The sequence below is a fragment of the Emydura macquarii genome, unplaced genomic scaffold (genome assembly GCF_026122565.2).
Source record: "Emydura macquarii macquarii isolate MOO-44397 ecotype Brisbane River unplaced genomic scaffold, CSIRO-AGI_Emac_v2 contig_3530, whole genome shotgun sequence".
Taxonomy (NCBI): Eukaryota; Metazoa; Chordata; order Testudines; family Chelidae; genus Emydura; species Emydura macquarii.
In genome coordinates, this window is record NW_027133667.1 from 10,877,692 (window position 1) to 10,902,404 (window position 24,713).

At 41.5% G+C, this 24,713-nt stretch overlaps 1 protein-coding gene across 9 annotated transcripts in view; it reads left to right on the top strand.

The window, feature by feature from the left end:
- CACNA1C (calcium voltage-gated channel subunit alpha1 C) overlaps nt 1-24,713 on the top strand; it is a 648,228-nt gene that overhangs the window by 471,733 nt on the left and 151,782 nt on the right. For all 9 annotated transcript variants that reach the window (XM_067536222.1, XM_067536225.1, XM_067536223.1 and 6 more), the window contains one exon: nt 396-568. In XM_067536222.1, the coding sequence (XP_067392323.1) occupies nt 396-568 (173 nt within the window). The remainder of the gene's footprint in view (nt 1-395; nt 569-24,713) is intronic.

Genomic DNA, 24,713 nt, shown 5'->3' on the forward strand with positions numbered 1-24,713 from the left:
TTGCCGGACATTTAATATGGATCATCAGATTAAGCAAGTGTAATAATAACAGATATTCACAAATGACTGGTGGAAAGATGCATATGGCAAAACATAATAATCGAAAAAGAATGACATGTTATGTAAATGTTATATGCAAGTTTCAGTTTCATTCTTAACCAAATTCCGAGAGTTAGCTTCTCCCAAATATATATATAGAGACTAGACACTCGAGCTCTTATATCTGTATATCTGACAAGGACCACTCCATGTACATATTAATGTGAATTTGAATGAATAGAAGCAGCTGAGGGTCCGAGGTAGGGGATGCCATATTTCCAATGCAAACCAGTCTAATTCCATTGTTTTTCAATCTCTCCCACCCCCACATCCTGTCCCTCCCTCCTTCTTGCCAGGGAGTTTTCCAAAGAAAGAGAGAAGGCAAAGGCTCGGGGTGACTTTCAGAAGTTGCGGGAGAAACAACAGCTGGAGGAGGACTTGAAGGGGTACCTAGATTGGATAACTCAAGCAGAAGACATCGATCCAGAAAATGAAGATGAAGGCATGGATGAGGAGAAGCCCCGAAACAGTAAGCAACTTTCCTCTGTCTCTCTCTCTAGGCTTTTAGCTAGGGAGGAGTGCTTAAGAATTTGTAGCAGTGAGATTTCTTGCAAGGAAAAACAGATCCATCTGAAGACACCCACCATTCTCATACATTACCATGGTTGTATACTTGTAGCAAGTTGGGGAAGGGTGAAATACATATAAAATAATTGGTATTGATCCACAGATCTTCAGTACCACTAACATTAAATGCTGATCTTAAAAAGAAAAAAAGGCCAATACTTGCTGTTAAGAGTCTTCTACAGGGATACATTTTAAAGTATGCATCTGTCTTCTATTCATTTATTTAATTGCAGTTCACTGTTGCAGGCTGTTGACATATGGTTAATTACTTTGAAAGCAAAGGTTTCTAGCCAGAGCAGAGCTACAGTATGGTATAAGGGCCAAATCAGCCCTGTTATACAGTAAAGGGGCATTCTGTAACTCCTCTGAAGTCAGTAGAATTGCATCTGATTATGCCAGGGTCAAATTAAACCCTAAGACTTTTCTTCTCAGGGAATTATCTGTTATTTTTGTTCTCTGCAGTTCAGGACATCTTTGTGCAAAGTAACTGGGAATTCACCAGATATCTCTACTAATCAGAGCTGCTGACAGAGGAATGGTTACATGAGAGCAGAAGATTCCTGTATTCCTACATTATCCAGATCTTAGCACCATCACCCTTCCTTATGAGCACAAACTGCATATTCACTTCTTAGACACCTAGCACCTATCTTTACAAGTCATATAGTCTAGAAATGTCAGGGCTGGAACCCTTTAGACAGTTCCATAGTTACAGGACACTAGCATTGTTCTTACAATTTAATACTGAAATGATCATTATCAACTGCTTGATTTTGGAAGGGAGGCAGTGAAATATTTCCATAGGGATATTGCTGTTATTGCTGATGAAATCAATGGCTCTCAAGGAAGAATAGTTTTGCCCTCTTCCCCCTCAAACTCCCCAACAAGCAAAATCCAAGAGACAGTTCCCTTTGGGAGCATATCCAGCCAATATGTGGATGTTGAAATGATTTGTCTGAGCAACAAAGTAAGATTAGTATCAGAGGCTGGTGGGCTTCTCTGGGGCAAGCTCTAGCATTGGTTATTGTACCACCAAAGCTCTTGATTTAGCAAAAGTCATAGTTGTTGATTAATACCAGTGGCCAAATCCTGTTCACTTTACTTAAGCAAACGAGACCTGATGGAGTAAATAGGAGCTGTAGGTGCTCAATCTCTAAAAATCAGGCAACTTTTATTTAGACACCTAAATAGGACCTGTTTTCAAGTTTGAGAATTTAGACTCAAGCACTTATTAGGTTAGAATCTGGCTCAGGTTGTTAATGACCAAATGTTGGTGATAGCTGCTCAGTGGCCTATAGTATGTGAAATGGGTCTGGTGATTTAACTGTATTTCTCAGTACAAAGCTGTCCACATTTAAAAAAACACCACCGTAAATGGCTTTAATTAGAATCTCTATATGAAGTCTCAGCAAAAAGACCAAGGATTAACTTGACACAGATTAACTTGATGCAAAGCCCACTGAAGGCAATAGAGACTTTCTATTGACTTCAGTGGGCATTGGATCAGGCCCACAGAGTCTGAATTACCTTCTTTACTTGTAGGTGGTCCCTTCAAGAAAAGGTTAAGGCACATTAACAAGGCAGTGCGATGAAAACCTTGTATTCCTGCTTCCTATTTTGTATTTGCTCTGTGAGTCAGCAGAGAATATCCATCTCCACCACAGTTTTTATGCGCATGAGCTTAACTTTTTTTTGTTAACAGAATTTCTGAATGAATTAGACTTCAACCCTTGAATAAATTTGCTAATTCCAAGGTAGGCAATTGAAATGTGAGCTAACAAACTCAGTTTATATAGGACAAATCTGTGATGCCCTGATGTTGTTGAAAACCAAAAGGTAGCACATCTTCAGCCTGTGCTCAGTTTTCTGTGTCTCATTGCCTCTAACTGGCTTAGCTGTACAAGAATGAGTTTTGAAGGTGCTTGTCCCAGTTTGTCCTATAATGTATGTAAGTCCCTCTGGAGGTTGTCACAGTTGTCCATGAATGAAACGATGACATTTCATTAGCAAAGTTTACTAACTTGCTGTCTGTTTCTTCTTCCACATCATTAACGAACAGAGCATCTTAAATATCACTCATTCCAATACTAGCCACTGGGGAAGTACTGTTAACTAGCCTCCTCTCTAAAGAGTAACCATTTTGTGTGGCACTTTCTTGTTTGTCACTTAACCAGTTTCTGTTCCATGACAAGATCAGACTTCAGAACAGAAGACTCAACTGTCTAATAATGCGATAGGGTGAAATCACGCTTCTGTGGATAGAAGCCATATCGAGGGGCATGGGGAGAAGTGGAGTGATAATGGCCACACATTAGTAACAGGTCCCCCTGGCAATGCAGAGCAGGATAGCTCAGGCCAAGCAGCCAAGTCACAATATGGACCACACATTCCTACTCTTCGGAAAAGGGACTGTGTGTGCCTCTGGCTAGCTTATGCTGCAAATGCATGCCCCCAGAGCTGGCAAACTAAATCTTCTTGTAGCCTTGGTGTACTGGTCAGTGCAGTAGCTGGGCCCTCTGCCTTTCATTTGCTTGAGCACTGTCTTTCCTTCTGCTGAATGGGGAAAAAATACCTTCTATACTTCCTTTCTCCACTAGGGTAGGATTTAGCCTTGAGGGCCAGTTTATGAACCCCGTAGTACCATTGGGGATGACTTAATTGCATGAGACGTCCCAGTGAAATCAGTGAGACTCTCTGGGTGAGTAACTGCTCATCCATGTGAATTAGGGGTTCACAGTCTGGCCTTTTGTGTTTATAAGTAAGACTTTTTTTTGCATCTGGTGGTTTTATTTGCAGTTGTGGGAATAGAGAGATCATGCTCTAAATGCAGTATAGTGTTTTAGTAATGGTTCTGAGTTTAAATCTTTAATGATGTCACAAGTTATATTGTACTGCCAAATAATTAATTTTGAAAAATACTTCTGGTTGCCCTGTGCCAATAAGTAGTATTAATGTCATTGTTTAGAATATCTATTTGTCTTTCATGTGTATGAGAAAAAACTCCTGGTATATTTAGTGTATACATAGAAGACTCCCCGTCTTTCATATCCCATCCTCCACAAACCAGTCTCCCACATAACAAAGCAAAGCAGCCCCAAGCCATTGTGGTCTAAAGAATGAGTGGCTAGGGTCTGAAATCCAGCCTACTTCTTCCAGAGCACTGCAAAAGGCCACTAAGGAAGCCCCTTTCCCTACCCTCTGCTCTCTTGTCACTGTTCAGAGGCTGAATCGCTTTTCTTCCTCGAAGGACATTGCTTATAGTGCTTTGGGGATCTGCTGGAAAGCTGGGTTGACTGGACTTTGTTCAACAGAATTAAAAAAAAATAAGCTGAACTGAAAAGGAAAGGCTGTATGGCTAATGGTACTAGCCTAGCATAATCCTGTAGAAAATGGACCATCTAGGAGACAGGAGGTTTTTGAATGTTACCTACACTGCGAAGAGTTTCAGTATTCAAACTTTCAGTGTTCAGCTTCTAATAATCAGGGAACACATTTTAAAATAATGGTGGTGCTGCTCTTCCAAGGATCCAATCACAAAATAAGCTTCAGCTGTATGAGACAGTAGTTTGTACAGCTGTTCAAAATATGATTATAAATGCTCTCTGGGCTCTCTTGGATCCCTCGGGCTTGATTACCCCTCACTGGAGACTGAATACACCAAAGAGCTCTGCTGGGCTGCTTGGGCTTTGCTTCTCTTCAGTGGGGCTCTCATGCCATCCTGGTCTTCTTGGGCTCAACTCCCTCTCAAAGGGGCTCAGATGCTGTACTGGGCTCTGCGGTGTTCCTCGGGCTTGGCTACCCTTTGTTTTGTGTACTGTTTAAGCACTGGTACTCTCCAAAACCCTCCTACTTATGGTGCCAGCATGAGATTTGTACTTATAATCATGGTATGCTCTTCCCTCTCCTGCCTTATGTTCATGGATGAGCAGTGAATTAGGGCTTGCCTACACTGGCACATATGCCTGCCAAACTTTTGTGGCACAGGAGTGTGGAAAAAAAACACATCATAAAACCACCTAAACGAGGAGCGGTCGCAATGTGAGCAGGATAGCTCTCTCCCGCCGATATAACACAGCTACCCAAGCACTTATGCTGGCAAAACTTATGTCGCTCAGCAGGGTGGAGCGACAGAAGTTTTGCCAGCATAAGCGCCAGCGTAGACAAGCCCTTAGTAAACAATGCTGATATTTAAATTATCAGCACTGAGCATCTCAGTTAACATTTCACTGAGTGCTGGGGTTGTTCAGACCTGTAAGCTTTTGTTTCAGGCTCTCTGCAAACTTTAGCAGATGTCTCTGAATCAGTGACACATGGGTCACTTGCGTTAACTATATCAGCTATAGATTTATGGTTTGTAGTCAAAGCTGAAATTCTGAAGAATCAGAAGGCGGCCTGACAGACATGCTGGTATGCCTTCCCCCCAAGTACCAGCCTAATTTGAGTGCTGTTAATGAGGTTAATATCCATTTATGATCGCACCACTCATCCCAAAAGATTCTAAACCAACTTACAGAGAGAAATCACTTCACCTGCCACTGAACTGCAGCCATCTCTGGGTGGAAGGTGATAGTTGTTTAAAACTCCATTTCCATGGGAATCCTCTTATATTGGTGTGAAGGTACTTTCCCCAGAGATGTGCCATTCATTTCATAGTGCAACATCTTGTTTAAAATTTGGCATTGTAAATTTTCAAGGAAGTGTGTTGTGAGGAGTTAGTCTTTAATGTGAATCAGACAATTATAGTTGAACACTTAATTTGTGAGGTAGCATAGATAGAGAACTAAAAAGACCTGGACTCTAGTGTGATCTTTGACATTGACTCACTATCTGACCTTCAACAAGTCATTTAGCGTCTCTGTGCCTCAGTTTTCCTATTTGTAAAATAGGAAAAAATATTTAACATACCTTCCTCAGAAGTATGTGGTTAGGCATAATTGATTAATGTTTGCAAAGCTGTGTGTGATCCTCAAATAGAAGATGTTATCATCTTGCAACTATTATTATTGTATTTGTCTCATCATGTGTTCTTTTTGTCTGCTCAGTTATTTTTTTTATGAGGGACAAAGTCAGTATACTTCAAGGCAGAGCTGAATAGCAAGTAACAAACTTGTTTAATTATTAGGCCAGAGACTCAGCTGCTATAAATCAGCAAAGCTCAGAGAGTCACTCGTTTACAGTCTCTGGAATCTGACCCTTGTCGTCTACCTAAACTAAATTGGTCCAAACCAGAAAATATATGTTTTCGCCTCTTAGTCCTAGAGCACAGGGGGGAGGCTTCCTGCTCTGTAAACAAGGCTGTCTGAATTCCAGCCTGTGAAACTGAAAAGACAAGGCATAGGAAATAGGAAAGAGAAGTCTTTCTTGCAGCCTGGTGGTTTTGAGATTGGCTGCCTGTGTCTGTTCTGAGGAGGGTTGCTGACCTTGGCCATATATCATTAATCATATTTCTATCTGCTGTCGCTCTCCTGACGCTTCCGCACTGTGCTTTGAGCTGTGATGGGTGTTAACAGTCCTAAGATGAGAGGTCAACAAATGCAAGTGCCACAACACTGAGGGACTTAATAGGAGAAAAAGATGGGTAAGCAAGTGAAGGCAGCCAGAGCTACAAATTCTATGCAGATTTCAACTGATAATATCCATAAAAGAGACCTCGGCATTCTTCTGAACTAGTTAAATTGATTTTCATCTCTCACATCTGTTTGGGGACATCCACAGAGCTGGTTGCATTCAGCGGCAGTGTCTTAGGGAGTGGCTGAATGATATGAGGCAGAATTATTTGCAAACATGATTTAACAATTACAACAGATGCAGAGTGGAGGAGGTGAAGAGGCATCTGGAGGCTGTTTGTGTTGATGGTTTTCATCTTTGCCCTTTCCCTGATGGGCTTTTTGCACAGGAAGAAAACATTAATTTGATCCAGGAGAGAAATGCACGACATGCCACAAAACAGACGCTGAGCTTCAAAACTACAGCAGCATGTGATAGCGAAGAGATTTCCCCTTCCTGTTGTACACCAATTGGGAGTTTGCCCTGTTTTATTTTTTATAAGGGAGAGGTGCTTTTGCGTTGCAGTGTGTAGAAACAGGAACCTGAGTGAAGGCCAGATTCTCCCTTTGTTAAAACTGAATGGCAAAATTCCTATTGACTTCACTGGAATTAGGCTAGAATCCTGAATGTCCACGCAAAAGTGACTTGTCATCCATGGCTCCTGCCGCTCCACATTTTTCTCCCTTCCTCATTTCAGTTCTGCTTGGTATAATTTCTGCTATAAATTGGGGTGCAACCCCACTGATTTCATTGGCATTCACAGGTGTGACTGAGACCAGACTTTGGCCCATTTTTTGAGGGTAAAAGCATATTGTGATTAGAGGTAGCTCATTTTCCCAATTAAAAATCATATCCCAGACTTTAATGTAAATTATAACAAGAACTGATGAACAAATAGCTTATCTAACAGGACTAAGATACTAAAGTCTAATCAAATTCAGGGCTTTGTTGTAATGGGACTGATGCCTGGAAAAAGTCAGATCCTCATGTAGTTTAGCAGTAGAAAAGCAGTAGAAATCAATGTATCACCCATCCAAACTTTGTAGGAATGGCTTAGAGAGTATATTAAGTGGTGACAAGTACAAGGGGTTTTGGCTGCACATCAAGATTTGTGCCTGATTCACAATAGGAATGTGAGGAAGCCTGAATGAAGACAAAGAGAGAGAGCCCAGAAAAACAGGCAGGTTATGAACCAGAAGAGAAAATTGCTCAGATTCTAAAATTAAAATCCTACATATTTTAAAAAGAAACCATCTCACGCTTCACAGAAATTACTGTAGGGTCTGATTGACTTTTGGGGTCATCTTTACTCAAGGATGAACTCACTAATTCTGTAATAAATTAGCAATAAAAAGGCTTTTCCACTGACATCAGACCCGCTTGTCTTGCCTTACAGTCCCTCCTTTTGTCTTATTCAAATATCCAGTGTTTCTGGTGGTAATCAGCGGAGGGAGCCGAGTGCTTTTCCTTTGTAGCATGTGAGGGACTTTCCCAAAAGCAGACCATTTTAAGCAGGAGCATCCAGGGAGAAAAGTAGAAAAGGAAAGAAGTGTTTTCAGCTGAAAAGGTAAAATTTTTTAAGAAGGAATGGGAGCTGCTGGATGGAGAGCTGTAGCTCTTGAAAATCTGCTATTGCATTTAAGTACGTAAGTGGGAGCTGTGCCCTTTTGAAAATCTGGCCATGAGTAAGGGGAATACAAAAATCAATGAAACAGAATGTGAAGAGAGAAATATTTTAGGGCACCAGAAATAGCAGCCTCAGGAGTAACAACCTGAACACATTATCTTGAGAACTCCAAGGTCTATGAAATCATTTGACTACTTTGAACAATACACTAATAGAGGCCACCACTTTTCCCTTAATGTTCAATTTGTTCAAGATTTACCCACACAATTCCTGTTGACTTGAATGACTCTTATTAGGCCAAATTTTGCCCTGCTTTACACCCCATTGACTCCAGTAGGATTTGCACAGACTTTGTCCAACTGACTTTAATAACAGTTATCTCTAAATCCTGTGCATCCTTTTGAAAGCATAAGATTTCGAAGTTGTATTTCATGGAGAGTGTTTGGTGTTCTTTAATGTTGATTCTAGTCAGAATACTAAGACAAGTGAGTTGTTAAAATTTCACCTTTTTAATTTCACATATCAGCTAGCTCTTTGCCCTCTCAATCATATATGCTTAGTGTACCAACAGGTAAATTGCCAGCCTTGCAAAGGCAACATAGTGCTGTGGAATCACCTGTGAAGCCCAAAGAGCACAGGTGGATTTCAAGAGACCAGGTTGTTAGGAGGAACTTGTAGGGCTGGTCTTGGAAAAGTTTTTTTTTTTTATTTGCAAACTGATCAAACTTGTGAAAATAACAGATGGAGGCTTCGAAATGGAAAAATCAGATGATAGTTTTACAGAGGAACTTTTCAGACTCCAGTTCCAACCCTAATTTCTCTTTTAGGCTCATATCATCAGATAATATAGCCAAAAAAGTATAAACTGGGCCAACATCTGCTATCAGTTTTACCAGAATAAATTTGGAAGAACTGCAGTGAAGTCAATTCAGTTAATTCTGATTTACTCAAGTGTATCTCTGAGCAAAAAGTCTTCCATTGTATTTCAAATGAACACTCAGGGACAAAGTCAGCAGAACAGTGGGTGGACACTATGGTGCAGTTTGCTATTTTGGAAGCTGTCACTCACTGTAAAAAAACTCAGGATGCTCACGTGAAAATAGAAGTCTGTGCAGACGTTGTAAGAGCCAAGTCACAGGTTGAAAATGACGTCTTTGCAAACTCATTTCCTTAGCTAACCAAACAGCAGCTTGAGAATGGCATTCTACAGCCTGATGGCATTTTGCCCCCCTCCTCTCCCAACATCAGAAAATAAAAGCCTGTATCATGGAATGATTTATTATCTGTCAAAAACTGCTCTAAAGAAGGAGAGCGTATGGCAGCCTCTACCTTTATCATTGCCCACTTATGTGGAAAATAATCATCTGGTAACTAAGAAAAGATTAGCTACAAATTCCAATCATTGTAGGCATTCTGAAAGGGAGTCTGATGATGCTCTACAGGAACACAGGCAACCAATCTGGATTTATTCTCATTAGACTGGAGTTACAGAGCTATGGAGAACATTTGCACATGTCCACAATTTATACTGATTCTCTCTAGGGAAGAACCCCACAACCTGCACCAGGTCATCGCTGATGATACAAGTTTAGGCCCCAAACTTTGCTTGGGTTTGTGTTGCTGCTGTTCCTTATTTAGCATATGGCCTGAAAGAGCTTTTGGGACATTGGTTCCCATATTGAGCTATATCACTTCTGCGGCCCTTAAGCAAAACTCCCATTGAAGTCACTGAGAATTTTGCCCAGGTAACTTCCGAGGTTCTAATCCATCTGCATTTGTTATCAACAGCAAAACTCCCAAAGTGTAAGGCCAGCAAAATTTTGCCCAGTTTGAGCTGTGGATGCAGTAAAAGAAAGAATTGTGTTTGCAAGTTTAACTTTGAATTCTTACCCACAACTTTTATGGTCTGTGAATATAGTTGTTTGTATGGAATAGTATGCAAGATTTGCTTTCTTAAATTACTTCTGTATTTAATATCTTCTAGTTGATAGTACTTGGCCAAATTCATTCTTGGTATAACTCCACTGACTAAAATGGAGTTATACAAGGGATGAATTTGACCCACTATGTTTACTTGTGTTTTGTCTGTGTAATTAAAGTGGTTGAATTTAGGGAAATCTGGGTTCAAAGTTCGGAATGATCTCTTATACCTTGAGTCGGTGAGATTGGGAGCGCTGCAAAGGAAGCAGGAGTGTTAATTAGCCTTCTAGCACTCAACAGTGACCACTGATGATTAATCATATGTGGCAGTAACTGAGTGGCTAGGGAAGCATTCGCCCTCACAGCAGAAGGAGAGTCATGGCAGCAGGAGGCCTATGCACAAAGAGGAGCCGTGAGGAAGGATAGGGTGTGAGATTGGAATCATTTATACTGATGTAAATCAAGAGTGATGCTACTGAAGCCTTTGGAGTTGCACTGGTGTAATATGTAAAATGGTGCACGTGGATCAGGCCTATTGGTTCTAACTACTTCCTCATCCATGGGCTTCATGATCTATCCAGGTTGCTCGTTCCCTGGATGATCTCAGATTATGATTAGTAAATAATAATATTCTTTTCCACTCATAGCACCTTTCCTCTGAGAATTGAGATTGTCACTTTCCAAACATTAACACATCTTCCCCATACCCATTCTTAAGAACTTGTTTTTATCACATTTAACTATTCAAATGGTTACCATGATATATGTGATAATTCCCCCATTCTAAGTATAGGGAAACCCTCAAATACTAGTAAGACTGATAAAAGCAGTCCATGGCAAGTTTTTCAGGTGCTCACTATGCGTGGCATTATACTCAATTTAAATCTGGTAAAATGAGTTGAAAAATGGCTTTTCATTGAGAGAGAATTTTTTTTTAAAAAAGGTTTCAATTCCATTTTTCAACAAATTTAAAAACAAAACATTTCAGAAAAAATTATATTGTTTGGTATTTTTGAATATTTAATTTCAAAGTTGTATGAAAATGTCCACTTTATCTCAGGTTTTTCATAGCTCCCTTCCGCCCCCCCCCCCCGAAAAATGAGAGAGAAATGTTAAAAAGTGATAGAAAGTATCATCTGAAGAGTTCTTTGTAGCCTGAAAGCTTGTCTTTTTCACCAACAGAAGTTAGTCTAATAAAAGATATTACCTCACCTACCTTGTCTTTCTAATATCCTGGGACTAACATGGCTACAACACCACCACAAATAGACAGTAGCACTTACACTTTTAAAAGTAAGACTTTCTCTCCAATTTTAACTTTCTTTCTTTCTCTCTTTGAGTGAAAGTAACAGAAAGTGAACATTTTGAGTAAAATACTGGCTCCAGTGGTGAAATAGTGGCAAAACTCCCATCGACTTCAACAGGACTAGAATTTCACTCTGACTTTTGCCACTGGAAAAAAATGTAAAAGTGAGAGTAGATTCCCTTCTACCCTCCAAAGACACACGCACTTCCTCTTACTTTTTATGTTTTCCCTTTTTGTACTGGAAGAAGAGGCAGATAGAAGTTAAAAAGGAAAGGGGGTTCTTTCTTCCCACATATACTTTGTCTTACTTTTTTTACTTTCTTCCCCTTTTATCCAGTGAAAAAAGGGGAAACGTTTAAAAAGTAAGAGGTTTTGGCTCTTGTGGTGTAACTTACAACTTTTACCAGCCTCTCACTTCCGTGACTCTTGAAACCTGGATTGCAAACAACATTAAGTTGAAATCTGCTAGAGCAGTGGTGTGTGACCAGCTACAGCATATAAAAGCTGACAATGTTTACAAGGCACAAGGTTTTCCACGACCAAGGTTATTTCCTTGCCAAAGAGTGACTGATGAGAAGGCCACTCTGTCTGGCCTATTGGAAGGGAGACTTATGATGGTGTGGGAATCCTGTTTAATATCACTGAAATCACTATGCAAAAACATCACTGAAGGTGAGCCCTGACAACAGGCTGATAATAAATGTGGTCCAGGAAGGAACCTTTTCAAGATGAATAAATCTCTACTTATCCTATCAGAAAGGAAAGCATTGGTTGAAGCTATCAAGACATATTTGATGGCCCCTTGAGTCCTCATCTGGGAAGAAGACTTTGTTTGTATAGGAAACAGCCTGGGTGTAACAGGGTGGCTTGTCCATAAACCCTGCCTGAGGGGAATCAGGTTATTCCAATATAAAAAGGCAGCAGGAAGGGGAAGGAGGGGGGTATGGTTGAGAGAGGAGCTGAAACTACCAGGGACAGAAAGCCTGGTGGTAAATTGGGAAAGCTTCGGAAACTGCAGCTATTCATGTATATGGTTCAGGGAGTAATAAGAAGACTCCTGTAGGGCCCTGAGCCAGTGGGAGGAAAGCACTAGCTGAGAACCTGTGTAGGAAGGACAAACCCTAGACAGGGGATGCTGCAAAATGGACAGTCAGATTTTCAGGGAGAAGGGGCTGTGCCTAGTTAAAACTGGGATAAAGACTGGGAGAGTGTGTTCTATTTTCAAAAACTGTGTTATTTTGGAAAACTGTGGGAGAGAGCCTGAACTAGGGTAGAGGCCTAGAGAGTGTACCCAGAAGCCTATATAAACGGGGATTGTTTGAATTACCTTTAAACAGTTGAGTTCTTAAAGGGTCCTGGATGAAAGGAAAATAGAGGCGGGACAGCCAGGTGGACAACACTAGCCATGAGGAGACACGGGGGAGGCAGTAAGTGGCCACTGTGCTACAGTGGGCAAAGCTGTCAATCATATACCCTTAGATATGATGAACATGCTTTAATTCCAATGATTAGACAAGCTGACGTAAAAGATGTGCACCACCACCATCTCCATGGAGACCTGGGATGCAGACTTTGTAAGTGATGCTACAAAAAGCAGAGCTGCCCAAGTATATACCAAGGCCAAGACTTTCAACATGAACGCCTAAAGTCCTGCTCCTAAATCTGTATTTGGGCATTTAAATGAGTGGTCTTCAAAAATTTTCAAAAGTGTTGAGCATCCAGCAGTTCCTACTAAAGTGTGACAGCAACTGAGTGCTCAAAACTTTTTAAAAAAAGTTACTCTTGCAATTATGACCTCAAGAGACATTTTCACTGAGAAACAGGCAAGAATGCATTCAAAGCACAGGTGGACACCTAGCGAGCAGGATTACATGGCAATAATGATGCCTGAAATCCAAAGGACTTTTTATATGGTGTTGAGAATTCTGAGTAGTGAGGTGGTGGTGCTGGGAAATGAGATCTGGGAGATAGGAGCAGGTAGTTAGAGTTAGGGCACTGTGGATTATCATTTGTATGAAACAGTAGTGTCAGCTGAGGTCACAGCCCCTTTGTGCTTTGCACTGTACATACATATAGCCTACAGTCTAAAAAGAGAAAAGAGATAGGCAGAAGAAAGAAGTATTCTTCCTATTTCCATAAATTTTTAGATTTTTTAAAGCCAGAGGAGACCATTATGATTGTCTAGCCTGACCTCCTGCCTAACACAGGCCATTGGATTTCCCTGTATTAATTCCTGCTTCAGATCCACTATCTGTGCACAAACTAGGGCACCTCATTTTACAGAAAAAGAACTATAGTACAGAGAGAAAGCAACTGACCCAAGGGCACAAAGGAAGTCTGTAGCAGAGTCATAAATTGTACCTAGATCTCCTAAATCCAATTCCAGTGCATTAAACACAAGACTGTTCTTGAAGGGTACAAGACATTGGTGGGACTAGATGTTGCAGAACTTGTTCTAATATCTCTTTTCCAAATGTAAGGATATATTGACCAGGAGTTTCTTTTTTTATCTTCTATTTTATTTATTCCTTTGATTCCTCTATATTGTAAATATTTTATTTGAGGTTTTACATGCAGTAAAGGAAACAGGCAGGCCAAGACTGACATGCATTGGCAGAGCTGTGTGTGGGCTGAGGCCTGGCTGGAGTAGCAAGAAATACTGCATTAGAGGACAGAGATGCAATGGCGGAGCACTGTTGTGGAAGTTTTCATAGCCTGGGCGTGCATTGTGTCTTACTCCAAACCAATGTTATCAGTCCCTCACTTTCAGCAACATTCACACACCCACATTTTAAAAGCAAAAATACAATATTTTAAAAATAAAAAGGTTAGACAGCCAATTGCCGACCTCACAGGTTCCAGCTGTCATGAAAGACTAGTGCAATTAGTTGTATCTAACAGGCAGTCTATGATGCTGCTTTTTTCCTGAGGCAGAATTTAGACAGAAGGAATCTGGGTGACCTTACACAGTTGAACTGGTACATGTGCTACTGAATCAATTGCCATCACTGGCACAGCTGAGAGGAATTCGGTTACGAACAGCACTACATCTTTCCCATTACTGAGGTGGGACACGGGAAGTCTATCATGAGAACCATGATGTGGCTCAAGCCAGGAGAAATGTAAAGATTATTGCTCTGTGACCAGACAGTCTCATGGGAGGCGCCATCCTCTCTGTCCAGTGGGGAGAAAACTCTCACCCGTACCAACTATCTCTGATACTAGGATAAAAACCCTAGATTACCTCCCGTTGTCTCTGTTCATAAGAGGAAATACACATCCCTACATCCCAAATGTCCTAGGAGCTTTGAATTTTGAAAGAAAGACAGAAAAATAATTTCCGCCCTGGGGGTAATTGAGCTATATAACAGCTGCCACACAACACCTGTCTAATCCTCACTCCCACAGCCATTCTTCAGTAGCAAGGTTGTGGAGGTGAGTCAATAATTACTGAATTAGCCTTTCACCTCTTGAGACTTGAATTCAAATTCTGCTTGAGGGCACATGAGGTTGTTCGTTTTTCTTTAGTGCTGCTCTCAGACTAGGTCACATTTATGCAATTCATAACACCACAGCACATTTATCCTTCTCTGCTTAAGAAAGGACTGGAATAGGATGTGGTTTTCCAGGTCTTGATTGAGATGCATCAGCAAAGTTTTGTAACTAGACTAGACATTGCAGATTTGTTTGAGATGTGATCACAGTTGTGTTAAGTCCCCTTGAATGGAGTAATAATGAAAGTCACGGTCAGAACTGATATGCATTGGCAGAGCTGCATGTGGATGCCGTGGGGTACTCCAGGTCAGAATGTAAGTGCATTAAAAGACTTTGGAGGACCCAGGAATGGAAGAGCAGGAAATATGTAAGGTCAGGAATGAGTTGCTTTCACGCAGCTGGGTGAGGGAAGCTTGCATAACACCTGCCCACACTAAACTTAGCTCAAGCTGGTGTTATTAGTCCCTCACTTTTAGCACTCCTCAAAGTATTAAAAAACTAAAAATTACTATTTCAAGCTGACTAGAAAATGCCTGTTTCTCTGGTTTGGAGTAATTGACCTATTCTCAATGTCTCATTGCAGAGGTACAAGAGCTTTAATTATACACTTTGCAAGCTACTTTTAAGGGAAGAGCCCTTTAAGTTGAAATCCTTGTTTACACTCCTGGTTCCAAGCTGTAACACAGCCTGCCCAGCTAGCATGTCTCATTCCTATGACTCATAAGATATTATAATAGTGTCTAGTATCAGACTAGTCATTATGTTAGCAAAAATGTCTGAAATAATACCTCATGCACAGCAGTGTTCAAATTACAAACATTATTTACTAGCTATAGCAGAAATGTAATATAATGGCCAGCATCTGAAAACAGTGGAATACGTTGATTCACATTTCAAGCTGGGAGAAGTGATTGCCAGCTCAGATCAGGGAGCTGAATAAAATTTGTTAAATATGATACATTAATAGAATGGCAAGGGCCTGCATCAACTCAGCAGTGACCTACCAGTGAGCATACTGATCAGTAAATTGGGTTGATTGCCATTGGGAAAGCACCACCCAAAAAGCTTAGCCAAAGACACCACATGCATACTGACACTAAGAAATGTCCGTACCCATAGAGCGTTAGTCTGCATCAGAACATGGCAATTGCCGCCTGTAAAACAGGCTCCCTCAGCCAGAGGAAGACCACTGCTCACTCTGTAGCGTTATATGTCACTTTGTAGTGTTAACCCCAAGAATGCTAGGAGCAAGGACTTGTAGAATAAACATCCCCTGCAAATTACACTGAGCTACTGCAGGGGGAGTATACTCAGCCGTAGCTGATCTCTTCCATTAATCTCCCTCACAAGTGTCCCAACCTCTGCCCAGCTGCCTAACCTTGAACCCTCTGAATGTGCCCCAGGCCAGCTTCTCCTTCCCAGCTGCCAATTCCCTCTCTCTGCTTGACATGTATCAACATGTGACCAGCCTCTCCAAGGCTATTATGATTCTATTATTTATTTGTAGTATTGTAGTCCCTAGGAGCTCCACTCATGGATCAGGACCCCATTGTGTTAGGTGCTGTACAAACAAAAAACAAAATGAGTTCCTGCCCTGAAAGCTGCTGCTTCTCCACTGGACACCAATCCACAATCAGAGCTGCCTTCTAGCTCTTGTAACCCGTTTGCTGTAAAATCCCTTACCAAATCAGCTTCCCAGCTGCAGCAGCTTCCATGGCTCCCCACAAAAGACTCCCAACTGGACACGACTCTCAGCTACTGGAAGTCACACACTGCCCTGGAGATGATTTCAGACCCACCTTGCCTCCCAGCTGTTGGTTAATTACCTGTTTTCCCAACATATACTCTCACCTGATCTGCCTTCTAGCTACCAAAGTTTGCCCACAAACCTCAGGCTCACCTCCAACTCCCAACCTTCAGACGGCTCAGTTTCCAGTTATTGCCCACCTGGGGTGGTGAATGTCACAAAATTGCATGGAGTCAATTCCTTTGAAAGCATAGAAATCTAGGTGACCTGCAGCAGTCCCTGGATATTTTCAAATGGCCTGAACATAGCAAATTGGAACTGTCCCGTACTCCTTGTTTCTCATAGGCATGCAGGAGGGACATATTCACACAGCTTTGAACTGAAAGAACAAAGATACTTGCTGAAGTGGAGACCATCTTCAGAGTTACTGATTTGCTGCCCAGTTCTGCAGCTGTTATATGTGCAGGGCAGCTGCAGAAATGGTCTCTCATACCGGGTTTTATCAAAGTTTAAAAGGACACCATCAGCTTGAAAAAACACTTATGCCTGAAACTTACGTACCTATTACTGTTATAAGTAACACCTTGGTTATTGGAACTTCAAGAATTACTAGACTGAAGGGGAGATAATATTCGCTACTTTTCAGTTTGTTTATTGTGTGCAGTTGACAGCCCTTCCTGTATGGTCCATTTCACTGTTGTGTTGTTGGTCAGTTGTGCTTCCTGTTTCACTAGCACAATATCAACTGTTCACGAGACAGCTCATATGCAGCCATTCCCCAGGCCCTACAAGGGCCTGTTTGCCAGTTACAAAGCAGCAGAGCTACTGCTATTTCCAAATGTAAAGCCAGGAGGGTTTCTCCTTTACCCAAAGCCCCTGCATGGCGACAGGGAACAACAGGAGCCAGGCCGGATGGGGTGAAGCAGGTGGAGAGTTCTCATCTGTACTCCCCAAACCATTGCTTGGGGGCAGGCTTGCGTAAATTGGATGGGGTTGCTCTGAGCCTCACCTACCTTCCCTTTCTGAAAAGACCGTTAGAAGCATCAGCAGGGATGTGGGAAAATTCTGATAGAACTATTTGGAAATGATATTTTAAAATCAGGCAATCCTATTTAAATAGTGCAAGACTCAACCTGAAATATTTTAATTTAACTAGAATTCAGTATAACAGTCGGAAGATGTTTCCCTGGAGAAACAGACTGACTCAGGATGCTTAGGATGCAAAATGCATCCCAGCCTGTCTGGTAAATGATTGTTCTTTTGCTCTTAGTAGTTCCCAGCCAGGAAAACAATACAAGCCATTTACCAGAAAGGTGAGGAGGCCAGTATAGGATCTGCTTTGGGAGGATTGGTTTGATGTCATACAGAGGGATCTACACCAGGAGGAGGCATATCTTGTTGCCTATTCTTATAGCAAACTCTCCTAGCCTATGACCTGACTAAGCTGTTCCCGCATCACTTCTTGAGTCCCAAGGGGCTAAATGAGCTGCTTCTATATTCCTTCCAAACACAGTTAGGACAACCAGCTGCCACTGGAAAATGCTTGGTTTGCCTTTTCTAGTACAGGAGTGAGCCATTTTCTTGAATGTGTGTTTCAGGACAAGATTCCTGCATACTGTGCTTATGAGAAATCCAAAATATTACAACTGTGTCAGTTGTGTTTAAAAAAAAAACCAAAAAACAACCACCCTGAACACTATGTGCAGGGAAGTGTTAATGCACTCCTGGGAATAGATGTACATGTTCTTTCTTAGGAGTGGAAAACAGAACACACTTGAGGTTTGAAAAGGTCATCTCACTTTGAAAGGGGCATAGATTTGATTTTGTCTATTATGTGGTCTTCTGCATAATGCTTGTTCCATTCACCAGCTATAATGAACCAATATTTATGGAACACAATGTCTCTGTCTCAAGATAATTTTAAAAATAAAAAATGACAGCTGTTTGGAGCAGTTGAGGGGTTTGAAATGTCAGAATAAGTCCCAGGGAAATGGACTAACAGGCAGACAATTCAGCTATAGGTATGTGATAAACTGGATGGGTATATGACAAATGTATCAATCAGATACTTGTGCAATTTGTCAAATGCCTCTTGATTTATCAAATGGTTATTACCTCCACATATGGTATATACCCTTTATCACATGACTCTAACTGTCACCTCAACATATGTGGGGTGTGTGTGTTAGTGTGAGTATATGTACATATTCAGTTTATCTCCGTCTCTGCTCTGGAAAACCACATAATTCTTCCTAGCTCAGTTCCAGTCCACTGTTCTCTGTCTTCCTGTATCAATCTTCTGTCATGCAACCCAATGCCCTAGCTAGCCGTGTTATTTCATCATAAGAAGCTCTGTTACTATGTACTAGCGTCTCCATCTCTTTATCTTTTTTGCTTACTTTGGGCCTGATTCTTGTTTATGATGAGGCCCCTTTACACCACTCTACTTACACTCTAGTGGTGTAAAGTTGCCTTAAAATGAGTGCAAATGACAACCACTTTAAGACCCTTTAACATTACCAGAGTGGTGTATAGGGGCCTTATCATAAATGAGAACATCTTTTTCAGATTGATGTCCTCTGCCATATTTTTACATAACCAAAGTTGGCCTCTTGGAAACCAGTTCTTAGTACTAATTGGACAGATGTTGGCCTTGTGGCACTCAACTAGTAGTTTCCAAGGATTTTTACAATCCTCTAGGACCTTTTGCGATAGACTTATTGATACCGTCTGTCCTTCTCACATACCTCTCCTGCTTCTCACTAAGCTTCTCAGGTGTACAACAAATCATATATACCTTTTCCTCATCTCCAGAGGCCATTCAGGTAGGTTTCTTATCTAAGAAATAGGGCCACTTTTTTTTTTTTTTTTTTTTTTTTTTTTTTTTTTGCTGTTCCCTGGTTGTCTTTCATAGTGAACACTCACTAATTCAAAAGCAGTTTCTTCTTTTGGAAAGAAGGACAAGTGCTTACTGCAGCAATCAAAAGTCTCCTGAGAAATTATAAACTAATTCTCAACGTGCATGGAGGGAGAAACAGACTGAAGAATGCATTTAATTCAGATCCTGTCAGGAAAAAAGTGTCTCCCAGGAGAATGTGCTTAATGAATAAAAGAAGTATCAATACCCCACATTAAAAGCACTTAATTATGAACACTGGTGTTTTGTTTTATTTTCCTTCCCCTACTTTGTAGTTTAAATTCCATCTCAGCACTGAATGTGTTGATGGGGTTAAAGTTGGAGATAATCTACAGGAGTCCGCTCTGCTTAACTGAACCAAATCACCATTTTAAAATGTACCTTATTTTTATCCCACTGTAGGCCAGTGAATCACTGGTCACGTGGCCATACAACTGAAGTTTGGTGATGTAGTCATAAGTCACTTGCTCATATAATTTTATAATCTAGGAAGCACCTAGCCATCAATATCCCACTGATAATTCTAGTTCCCATCTCATCTGGCTTTGAGGGACTCCACTAATACTGTTACTCCTTTTAAGCCAAGCGGATAGTCAAAATTTGGGCCTCTGTGGGTTATTCCAGTTGGGAGGCAACTTTGAATGATGGAGTCTGGTACTTTTGCTACAATCTTGTTTATTTACAAAGCCCAGTTTAAGGAGGAACCTTAAAACAGCACACAGATTCCTTGATCGCAGTAGCGGTCTCTTTCTGCCACCTTGTTTAGTTTTTCTTTCTGGTTCTCTCTGTGGTCCTTTAGCTTGTGCTATGCCCCTCTCTCACTCACACCCTTATCCAAAGACCATATGCTATTGAGACCTCTGCCCACAAAGTCCAAATTACAGGCCAGGCTCACATATCCCCTTTGTCTTAGGTGGCACTGCTTAGCTGTTTATCCCAGATATTTTAAAGGAGGAGTGGAGATCATGTATGTAATGTTGTTAGTCCCAGGATATTAGAGAAACAAGGTAGATGAGGTAATACCTTTTATTGGACCAATTTCTGTTGGTGAGAGAGACAAGCTTTTGAGCTGCACAGAGCACTTCTTCAGATCTGGGAAAGGTACTAAGACTATGTCTACACTACCACTTACACTGATATAACTTACGTCAGTCGGGGTGTGAATAAAGCGACATAAATTACATCGGCATAAGCGCCAAAGTGGACAGCGCTATGTCGGCATGAGAGCTTCTCCCACCAACATAGCTACCGCCACTCATTGGGAGTAGATTAATTAAGTTGACAGGAGAGCTCTCTCTCATCATCTTAGAGCAGCTGCACTTGGGAGCTTACCGCGGTGCACTTGCATCGGTGCAGCTGCACTGTGGTAAGCTCTCTTGTGTAGACATAGCCTAAGAGTGTCACAGCTAAATACAACATAAAACAGATAGTTTAGCATCAATAGTTAGCACATATTCTAAGGGACCATTCAAGGAGAAGTGGCCCATTAACACCCCTGTAGTCATAGGACAAAAAGGGGGGTCAGTGGCTTACAGATTGTTATAATAAACCATAAATCCAATATCTTTATTAAGACCACGATTTTTAGGGTCTAGCAAAGTTATGAATTTAAGCTCCCAAGCTTATCTTTGAAAATGTTGCGCAGGTTTCTTTTGAGGATGAGGACTCACAGGTCAGATATAGACTGATCGCTTTGTGAAAAGTGTTCACCCACAGGTGGTAGGGAGTTTTTGTCTTTTATTATTTTCCTGTATGACTTTATTTGAGCATATAATGATTGTCTGGTTTCACCCACATAGTAGGTAGTGAGGCATTTAGTGCACTGGATAAGGTACACCATGTGGTGTGATAGGCATGTGTAGGACCAGTGGATCTTGAAATGTGCATTGTGAGAGGTGTTGATCATTGTAGCAGTACAGGCCGCAACAGATTGGATCAGGTTTAACCCAATCCACAACAAATCCAACCCAATCCAAAAGTCCGACTTTGCAGGATAGAAATCTCAAAAGAGCTTCACATTTCCTAGCTAGTTTATTTTCCTGCCAGCAACATGCCCAGCCATCTGAGATGCAGAACAGGAGCTCTCCTATACACACAAGCATTTACCCCCATGAACAGCCAGTAATTTACCTTTTGCGTGCTCCTTGCATCTAAGAACATACTCATTGATTGTTCCCAGGACACTGTAAATCCTGAGAAATGTATGCAGCAGAATTTGAATTGATTGGTAAGATGAATGAGCATGGCATTTCCACAGACACGGGCAATGAAAGGAGGAAGCTAGACAGTGCTCATGTATTAAACTGAGGACTCTCCACAGAAAAAAAGATGAGTTGTTTTGTATTCTGACGGTTGCCCACAAACTCATTCATGAACGGCTGGGCGGGAGAGGCACAGTAGGAAATGGGGTTCCTTTTGGAGATGAAGTTGTTCACTCAATGCTAAGTCAGATTAAGGAGACAGCCTGGAAACTGAAGACTGAAATTTGTTTTTGTTTTGCCTGATGGAAAAATAAATCTTAAATTCCAGCTGGAGAATTCACAGAACTTCTTTGGTCTGCTGAGTTGTTTCATGATCTTGCTGAGTCCCATGTGGAAAGCATAAGCATCAATAATAGTGATAATACTTAGCACTTGTTACGGTGTTTTTAATCCATAGATCTCCAAGAGCTTGACAAAAGTGCATAGAGAATTACTATCCCTATGTTAGAGAAGGGGAAACAGAAGCATAGAGAGGTTTGCCAAGATGACACCATGAGCCAGTGACAGAACAGAAATGAGACCCAGGGCCATCTGGTTTCAAATCCATTACCCTATCTGTTGGACTATACTGCTTCCATTCAGGTTGCCCTTGAGTCGTCGCATTAACTTTAGCAGCTATCAGAAGCATGAACGTGAGAGAGGAAGGGGAAGCATGGTGAAAAATAGGCGTTGGAAAATAAGTCAAAATAACCCTCCATCATGCTGGTGGACTGCATGTTACCAATAATTACATTGCAGTTTTGCAGGGTTTTTCTCCTAGAGGGATCCTTATCATCATCTAAATGAAAGATTAGGCTCTGCTTTTTCATATAATATATCCCCTACTCTCATAGCTTAATTGCCACAAGCAGGGCTCATTTTGAAAGTGACAGGCAAAAGGCTGGTTGAGAAGAACTCCTTCTGCTGTGTATCACCACAGAATATAACAGCACTAGCAGTTAATACATACTATGCCTTTATGTAGTACCTTTTATCTGAGGATTTCAGAATACTTATGAACATTAATTAAGCCTTATAATGTGCTTATGAGCTAAGTATTATTTTGCAGATGGATAAACTTGAGTTCGGTGGAGTTACTTCTACTTACACGCCAGGGTTGACTTTCACTCATAGGGAGGCTAAGTGGCTCGGCCAAAGTAACGTAGTAAATTGGTTAGTAGAGCGGGAAATAGAACCCAGAATCTGCATTGCAGGTACGCAGTTCAAACCACTAGACGCATTCCCCCATGCCTCTTCAAAAGTCATGTGATTTGCCATTTTTTAAAAAAGCCTTGACCCTGGCCTAATTTGGGGATATGTTGTTAATCAGGGGCTTTATCAACAAAAGTACATTGTGGGTCTGATGAACAAGGGTGATTCTGTAGGCGCTGTAAACAGGAGTTCCAACATGACTGGCCAGGCACAGCACTCTTGCATCCATGAGAACAAGTTTGGTGTCTTTCCCTGGAATACACACTCTGCTTTTTCAGGTGGTGCATGGTGTGCTCGCTGATCTGAGGGCCCCTTTAAGAAGCTCTTATTGCTCTTAGGGCGTTACAGTGCAGGAGGATGAGGGCAGGTGGTGTGCTGTTTGTACCGGTTGCCTCCTTTAACAAGCTGCTGTTGCTGGTGATGTGCTGCACTGTGGAGAAGTTTGGTCTTCTTCACACTTGGTTGCTTGACCTTCTGTTGAAATGATGGTTGGACCATGCCAGTCAATACATGCAGTGAAGAGAGATCATTCTTTGTTTTAGCATTGTCATAGTGTGGGTACTAGGGTGATCGGACACCTGAAGTGTGTGATGAATGGACGTTTCATCCATCTTCTCTGAGGCAATTAGGTGAGGATTTGGGGCGCTCATCCAGGGGCGATGTACTCTGCACACTGTAGAGCCCAGCTCCGGGGTGGGGGGGGGGAGAGGAGGGCTGCTTGCATGGATGCATGCAGTAGTTTTTTAGAGGCGGGGGGGAGACAGTGCTAAGGGATCCACCCATCACTTAGCCCCACGGAGGAGAGGAGCACAGGGCACAGGAAATGTAGAAGATAATCCACTCCCACTTTTGATGAATAGAGCCATAGATTATCAAACCAGCAAGGATTATTGTGATCATGTGGTCTGACCTCTGTATACAGGCCAGAGGACTTCCTGGAATTAATTTCTGTTTGAACTAGATTATATCGTCTAGAAAAACGGGCCATCTTGATTTTAAAAACGTCCAATGATGAGTCTCCACCACAATTCCTTGGTTAATTATTCCAGCAGTTAATTAGCTTCCATGTTAAAAATGTGCACCTTATTTCAAGTCTACAGGGTGGGTGCAATTAACAAGGTTTGCATCTCTGTGAATAGGGTTAGATAAGAATGTTCCTCCCACAACCTATCTTTGTTTTGGTTCTTTTCACACCCTTTCCCAGTTTATGTACGCCTCTGCCCCCTTTGGTTCGGCAGTGAAGAGTCAGTCCCTCCTGCTGCTGCAAGGCTGGTGCTCTGTTCATCTTTGGTCACTAGTACTGCTGTGTAACGGGGAGTCAGCTCACTGGTTAATAGGCACTGGCTCAGCATTAGACTACTGTACATTTGAACCCCACTGTAGAATTGCTCTCTACCATAATACAGATATATGAATGATAAAGTAATTAGCTCTTCTGCGGCACCTTCCATTCTCAAGATCTAAAAATGCTTTACAAATATGAACAAATGAAGCTATCCACCATCCTCCTGGAGGACGTCTGATTCTCCCCTTTATGATGGTGGAGCTGAGACACAGAAAAGTTAAAGTGATTTGCCTAGTGAGTCCGTAGCAAAGCTGTGAGCATAGCCCAGTTCTCCTGGCCATCCTGCACATTAATCTCTAGGCCATGGTTCCTCTTATGTGCTGCCATTAGTGGCATACACGTAGGGATTTATAACATTTATTGCTGTAAACATCTTCCACCTATGTTGCGCTTTAAAACTAAAAATATGCATTAATGTAGTAACGTCCAAGTTGCATGACAACCTACAGTGCTGATCCTGGGCTGTGTTTTCAGCCCTTGTGGTCACTGAAGTGCAGCCCTCAGCCTACTCTAATTAGTTTGTCTCTCACCAACAGAAGTGGGTCCGTTAAAAGATATCACCTCCCCCACCTTGTCTACTTTAGTTTAGAAGAGGCAGACCCACCTGCAGAGAGCAACAGCAAGATTAGTGGAGGATTTGGCCCCTCGTGTAATAAACAGTGGATCAGCGTTTTGTAATGCCATACAAAGC